The 7,179-nt window shown below is 37.7% G+C and overlaps 2 protein-coding genes across 2 annotated transcripts; both read left to right on the plus strand.

Moving 5' to 3' along the window:
* The first annotated feature begins 2,924 nt into the window (after nucleotides 1-2,924).
* LOC132255238 (uncharacterized) lies at nucleotides 2,925-4,502 on the plus strand. The gene is made up of 3 exons (XM_059743289.1): nucleotides 2,925-2,999; nucleotides 3,224-4,405; nucleotides 4,497-4,502. Exons 1-3 carry the CDS (start codon nucleotides 2,925-2,927, stop codon nucleotides 4,500-4,502), a joined length of 1,263 nt encoding a protein of 420 aa, XP_059599272.1.
* An 18-nt stretch (nucleotides 4,503-4,520) lies between these two features.
* LOC132255239 (uncharacterized) lies at nucleotides 4,521-6,890 on the plus strand. Its single transcript, XM_059743290.1, has 4 exons — nucleotides 4,521-4,667; nucleotides 5,394-5,589; nucleotides 5,791-6,153; nucleotides 6,400-6,890. Exons 1-4 carry the CDS (start codon nucleotides 4,521-4,523, stop codon nucleotides 6,888-6,890), a joined length of 1,197 nt encoding a protein of 398 aa, XP_059599273.1.
* Nucleotides 6,891-7,179: the final 289 nt, after the last annotated feature.

Raw genomic sequence — 7,179 nt, forward strand, 5'->3', positions numbered from 1 at the left:
AGCCATGAGTTTAATCTGTACTTTGGAGACTTATCTCAGGTTCAAGGGAAGAAAATTGTGCAAATTGAATGACTTTAGATTTTGAAAGATCAAGAAAGGGCTAAATGAGGAAATAAGTGAGTCAAGACTCATTGAACGTAAGGAAAGGCAAAACGAGGATATCATAAGGTTGGAAGATGATAAATGACCATTATGGAGTAAGAAAGAAGGCAAGAAAGCATGGGAAATGAGGCATGAAGCAAGATTTAGCTGCATGGAAATTTTGAACTCAAAAATATGATGGCATTATATACTCTGACTTTGAGGACAAATTTGGAGCACTTTCTGGAGTCTATTATATGCATATTATATATCGTTTCAAAGCTTGGGAAGTCAGGAGTCCAACGCTTTAAATGATTTGTAAATCAGAGCTGAAATGAAGAAGTTATGGCCATTTGAAGACAACTGCACCAAGCTGGAGGGTCATTTCGAAATGATTTCGAAATTCAACTTATGAATTCGAAATCCACTTCGAAATGACACCAATTTCGAATTCACCCACTGCCACTTTGATGTTCCGCCTCCTCTACCTCGGGAATTGCATCTAAAGCACTCCATCCGCCCTAGGTGGACCCCACAAGACTAGAAATCACCATTTTATTATTTTTTAATCATTTTTAGGAAATTATTTTGTAATAAGTGGCCAATGAGAGTGTGCCACATGTTAGGTAATTGAGGATATTATATAAAATCTCTCAATTCTAGGTTTTAGGGATCTTGGATTCTTTTCTGGAGAGTTTGACATTGAAGGTGGGAGAAAACGAGAACTTTGGTTTGTTTTCTTTTTCTTCTTTATTGAATATATTGTTTTTAGTTTCTTTTGATTCAAATTATGGATTTTTACCCTATTATGGATTGTGAATGTGACATCACCCCCATGAAAGGATAAGAGCCAACTTGGAGCTTGAAGCATGAAAACCTAAGGGCTAGGAAACCTATAAGGACAATGGGTAAATTATTATAACAATGAGATTAATTATTGGTTGGGTGACAATTTATCATATTTTTTTATCCTATCCTTGTGAGTTCGTTTAGGGAATGATACAGTAGGTTATTACTTGATACTAGTGATTCTTGGTAATTCTTGATCATTAGTTATTTTCGTCTTACCTACCATTATTTGCCCCTAAACAAAGCTATAAGGAGTAGGAAGGGTTAAAAAGCCAAATCTTAAATTGATAATCAATCTCATTCATTTGATGGTTTTAAGAATCTATTTTAAAAAGGAAAAATTAGGTTTCGGATGCAATTTTGAGTTATAGAACTCAACTTGATTGCGAGTGGCCAAGGATCCCAAAACCCTAAGATCATATTACTTAAAATACCCTTGTTTTCTCTAATTTCTATACCCTAGGTTGGATTGTGGAAAACCCCAAACTTGAATCAATTGAATTTAAAATCAATATTCATTTTCTCTTATTAATTTAATTTCTTTTACTTAGTTTCACATTATTCACATATTGTTTTTCACTTAAGGATTTAAACAAAAACAATTCATTTATTCTAGTATTGACAATTTTCATAAGTCAGTCCTTGAGAACGATACCCGGAATACTACAAAAGCCGTAGTGACTCTTTCTCTAGTTTTTCTTGACCAAAGTTACTACGTAAAAAGACTAAGTATTTTGGTATAATAGAGAATTTCGGTCAAGAAATTGGCGCCGCTACCAGGGATTGGCAATCGTCATAACTAGGATATAGTGCATTACTTTGTTTTAGTTCTTTTATTTTTTATCTTTATACATATTTTTCTTCTATTTTATGCTTGGTTGGGAAAGAGATCTTCCAGGTAGACTTCAAAGAACAACTGAGGAATCTCAACCAAATATGGAGGACACTGAAGAATTCAACACTAATAACAATAGGCCACGACCACCTGTGCAGGGCCAAAGAATTATGAGAGAGCTTCTAAATCCTCCCAGGTTGAGCACACCATCGTGTTTTATGCTACCTCCAAATCATGATCATGTTACCATTCGGCCTCAAGTGGTGTCTCAACTACCCATTTTTAGGGGGACTGAAAATGAAAATCCATACTCTCACATCAAGGAATTTGAGGACATCGTTTCAATTTTTCGAGAAGCCAACACTCCTTTGGAGATCTTTCGCATGAAGCTATTCCCCTTGTCATTGAAGGATAAAGCTAAGACTTGGTTAAATAGTCTTAGACCCTATAGTATCAGAAATTGGGGTGATCTACAATCAGTGTTTTTGCAGAAATTCTTTCCAACACATAGAACCAGTGCATTGAAAAAGGAGATCTCGAATTTCAAGGCTATGGAGGATGAGAAATTTTTTGCATGTTGGGAAAGATTCAGGGAGATTGTTGTAGCATGCCCCCATCACGAATTTGACAACTGGATGCTAGTTTCGTATTTCTATGAAGGCATGTCACCACCAATGAAACAACTTCTCGAGACTATGTGTGGATGAGATTTCATGAATAAAAACCCCAATGAAGCATTTCAATTCCTTGATTATGTTGCCGAGGTATCTAGAAGTTGGGATGAACCAATCGTCAAGGAACCATCTAGAGATAGAACAATGAACAGGGCAAGAGCTAGTGGAGTGTATACCTTACCAGAGGGTTTAGATGTCCAAGCAAAGTTAGCAACCGTTATGAGAAGGTTGGATGATTTGGAAGCCAAGGGAGTTTAAGAGGTACAAATAGTCAATGATGGGGTAACTCAACTATGCTTGATATGTAAGTCTACGAAACATGGTGTGCAATCTTATCCCACTCTACCTGCAGTGCAAGATATGTTTACAGAGCAAGCCAAATGCCTTAGGGACATATAAGCAATATTCTAGCAATTCTCCATATTCCAACACTTATAATCCGGGTTGGAGGAATAATCCAAATCTATCGTGGAGGGGAGGTAACAATGACCAGTTTCAACAGCAAGGAAACCGATTTCAGGGTAATTAGACTAATGGGTAGCAAGGTTTTCAACCACAAGGTATGCCATCTCAGAATTTTCAATAGCAACATCAAACTTCATCATCTAACTCAAGCTTGGAAGACATGATGAGAGAGTTTATTCAGAAGCAAGACAAGCGTAATGAAGATCAAAATAGGATAAATGCTCAAACATCTCAAGAACTAGTAGATATTTGAACCACTTTGAGCCAACTTGCTGTAAGTTTATCTCAAGAGAAAGGAAAATTCCCAACTCAACCACAGAAAAATCTGAGAGGAGTAAATGAAGTTTCTGAAGTGCAAAAGGAAGATTGCAATGCAGTTATCACACTCAGAAATGGGAAAGAATATGAAGGGCCCAAGTTACCTGTAAGTGAAGATATTCCTGCTAGAGATGAACCAACTGTGGAGAAAAATATTAGAAATCAGAAAACGTCTGAAAAATATGAGGAAGTCATTGTGAGCAAAAATAAAATGAGTGTTTCCAATCATTTGCCTTTCCCTTCAGCTATGCAGAGACACAAAGTGAGGGATAAGACTTTAAAGATTTTGGAAGTTTTGAAGCAAGTGAAGATCAACATTCCACTCCTTGATATGATCGAGCAAGTTCCTGCTTATGCAAAGTTCCTCAAAGACTTATGCACTGTGAAGAGAAGGATTAAATTAAGTAAGAAAGCATTCCTCACCGAGCAAGTCAGTGCCATCATTGAGAATAAGGCAATGGTGAAGTACAAAGATCCAGGTTGTCCTACCATCTCAGTCCAGATTGGAGATTCATTTGTGGAAAGGGCTTTGTTAGATTTGGGAGCTAGTGTGAATTTGCTTCCATATTCAATCTATAACCAATTGGGATTGAGAGGGCTTAAGGCTACTACCATTACAGTCTCTTTAGCAGACCGTTCGATTAAAGTACCCAGAAGAGTAGTCGAAGATGTTTTGGTGCAAGTTGAAAAGTTCTACTACTCAGTGGACTTTGTGGTGTTAGATACAGAACCATTGAAAAAGGGTATGAATTCTGTTCCAATTATTCTTGGGAGACCCTTCCTTGCTACAACCAATGCTCTCCTTAACTGTCAAAATGGATTGATGCAGTTATCTTTTGGGAACATGACAGTGGAAATGAATGTCTTCAATTTATGCAAGCAACCAATGGACCATGATGATATGGAAAATGAGGAAGCATGCCTTATAGAGGCCTTGGTGCAAGAACACACAGAAAAGTTAATGGAAGAAAATATAGATAAATTTTTCTCTACAATCGTTAAGGAAGAATGTGCTCAAGTTGCTACAGAATGGAAAGAAAAATATATGATTCAATCTTTGAACAGTGTTGAGAATGATGAAGAAAACAAAAAGGAGGAGGTTGAGATAAGGAAACCAGAGTTAAAGCCCCTACCACATGGTTTAAAGTATGTTTATTTAGAAGAAAATGAAGAAAAACCTGTGGTAATTTCAGCTACATTAACTGAAGAGCAAGAAATTAAACTTTTGAAGGTGCTTAAAGAGAATAAAAGAGCGATTGGTTGGTCCATTTCAGATTTAAAAAGGATAAATCCCTTGCATGCATCATATTTATTTGGAAGAGAATGCAAAACCAGTAAGGCAGCCACAAAGAAGGCTAAATCCCCTTATGCAAGATGTAGTCATAAATGAGGTATTGAAGCTTTTAAATGCAGGTATTATTTATCCTATCTCTGACAGTAGTTGGGTGAGCCCCACTCAAGTAGTACCTAAGAAAAGTGGGATAACTGTGATGAAGAATGATGAAGGAGAGCTCATTCCTACAAGGTTGACTACAGGTTGGCGAGTATGCATTGATTTTAGGAAGTTGAATGCAGTCACCAAGAAAAATCATTTTCCATTACCTTTCTTAGATCAGGTTTTGGAAAGGGTAGCTGGTCATGACTATTATTGCTTCTTGGATGGCTATTCAGACTATTTTCAAATTGCCATTGCATTGGAGGATTAGGAGAAAACCACATTCACTTGCCCATTTGGCACCTATGCTTATAGGCGCATGCCTTTTGGTCTTTGTAATTCACCGGCCACATTTCAAAGGTGTATGCTTAGTATTTTTAGTGACATGGTAGAGAGAATCATGGAAGTTTTCATGGATGATCTGACTATTTATGGGAAGACCTTTGATGATTGTCTCTTAAATTTGAAATTTTTTTTGAAAAGGTGCATTGAGAAGGATTTGGTCCTAAATTGGGAGAAGTGTCACTTCATGGCAACCTCAGGGATAGTACTTGGTCATATCATCTCTAAAGAGGGCATTCAGGTAGATCCAACAAAAATTGAGCTCATCTCAAAGCTACCTTCGCCTACCACTGTTAAAGAGGTGAGACAATTTTTGGGACATGCAGGTTTTTATAGTAGGTTCATACAAGACTTCTCAAAAATCTCTTAACCTCTTTGTGCTTTACTACTTAAGGATGCAGAATTCATATGGACTAAAGCATGCCAAGAAGCTTTCAAGAGGCTAAAGTTACTCCTCACTACTACACCAATTGTGAGATCTCCCAATTGGTCTCTCCCATTTGAGTTGATGTGTGATGCTAGTGACTATGTAGTGGGAGCCGTACTAGGTCAAAGGGAGGATGGAAAACCATATGTGGTGTACTATGCTAGTAAAAACCTCAATGATGCTTAGAAGAACTACACAACTACTGAAAAGGAGCTCCTTGTAGTGGTGTTCGCACTTGATAAATTCAGGAACTACCTTTTGGGAACTTCACTAGTAATTTTTACTGATCATTCGGCCTTGAAATATCTACTCAACAAAAAGGATGCCAAAGCAAGACTTATCAGATGGATCCTTCTCCTTCAAGAATTTAACATTCAAATCAAGGATAAGCAACGGGTAGAGAATGTGGTTGCTGATCATCTTTCCCGAGTTAAAGTAGAGTCACGTTTCGAGGAAGCACAAATTAATGATGAGTTTCCTGATGATGCACTTTGTGCAGTAGAGAAGTTGCCTTGGTTTGCAAATATAGTCAATTACTTGGCAACCGGAGAGCTTCCATCAGAATGGAACATGGAAACAAAGAAGTATTTTCTTTCGCAGGCAAAACACTATGCTTGGGATGATCCATATTTGTATAAGTTTTGCCCAGATCAAATTATGCGGAGATGTGTTCCAGAGGATGAACAACAAGACATATTGCGAATGTGCCATGAAGGAGCTTATGGAGGTCATTTTGCTTCAAGGAAGACTTCAGCAAAAATTCTACAGAGTGGATTCTATTGGCCAACTATGTTTAAGGATTGTAACACTCACTGCAAAAGTTGTCCACAATGTCAACAACTAGGGAAAATCAACACAAGGTATCAAATGCCTCAAACTCATATTTGTGTTGTTGAAGTCTTTGATTGTTGGGGCCTTGACTTTATGGGACCATTCCCTCCTTCTTTTGGTAATCTCTATATTTTGGTGGGAGTGGATTATGTCTCTAAATGGGTAGAAGCAGTGGCATGCAAGAGCAATGATCACAAAGTGGTGCTCAAATTTTTAAAGGAGAATATTTTCTCTAGGTTTGGCATTCCGAGAGCAGTCATTAGTGATGGAGGTTCACACTTTTGTAATAAGACATTTTCCACTCTTTTGCAGAAATATGGAGTGAGGCATAAAGTGTCCACCCCATATTACCCTCAAACGAATGGGCAAGCTGAGCTAGCAAATCGGGAAATTAAGAGAATCCTCACCAAAGCAGTCAATACTACAAGAAAAGATTGGTCTACCAAGTTGAGTGATGCAGCCTATAAGACTGTCCTTGGCATGTCACCATACCGGATTGTTTATGTTAAAGCATGTCATTTGCCTGTAGAACTCGAACATCGTGCATATTGGGCTATAAAGAAGATGAACTTTGATTCGGATCAAGCTGGAGCTAAAAGGAAATATGATCTAAATGAACTTGAGGCATATTGAAACGAGAGTTATGAATGCTTACATAATGCAAGGAAAAAACACAAATTCTACCATGACAAGCTTATTTTACGAAGGGAGTTCAAGCAAGGTGAAAATGTGTTGTTGTACGACTACAAGCTTCACATTTTTCCAGGAAAGCTTAAGTCAAGGTGGAATGGGCCTTATGTGGTAAAAGAAGTCTTTCCTTATGGCACCGTGACCATTCGAAATCCGAGGACAGGTAATGAATTCAAAGTTAATGGTCAGCGCTTAAAGCATTTCATTGAAAGATTTGAGACACAAGAGGAGA

This window comes from Vitis vinifera, chromosome 15, assembly GCF_030704535.1.
Source record: "Vitis vinifera cultivar Pinot Noir 40024 chromosome 15, ASM3070453v1".
Lineage (NCBI taxonomy): Eukaryota > Viridiplantae > Streptophyta > Magnoliopsida > Vitales > Vitaceae > Vitis > Vitis vinifera.

What these genes read in the sequence shown, in the direction of transcription:
- LOC132255238 (XM_059743289.1), top strand. Translation starts at nt 2,925, where the DNA reads ATGACCAGTTTCAACAGCAAGGAAACCGATTTCAGGGTAATTAGACTA. An exon ending in GCAAGGTTTTCAACCACAAG is followed by an intron (nt 3,000 to 3,223) that starts GTATGCCATCTC and finishes ACTCAACCACAG; the next exon opens with AAAAATCTGAGAGGAGTAAA.
- LOC132255239 (XM_059743290.1), top strand. Translation starts at nt 4,521, where the DNA reads ATGCATCATATTTATTTGGAAGAGAATGCAAAACCAGTAAGGCAGCCA. An exon ending in CTATCTCTGACAGTAGTTGG is followed by an intron (nt 4,668 to 5,393) that starts GTGAGCCCCACT and finishes TTACTACTTAAG; the next exon opens with GATGCAGAATTCATATGGAC. An exon ending in CCATGAAGGAGCTTATGGAG is followed by an intron (nt 6,154 to 6,399) that starts GTCATTTTGCTT and finishes TTTTGGTGGGAG; the next exon opens with TGGATTATGTCTCTAAATGG.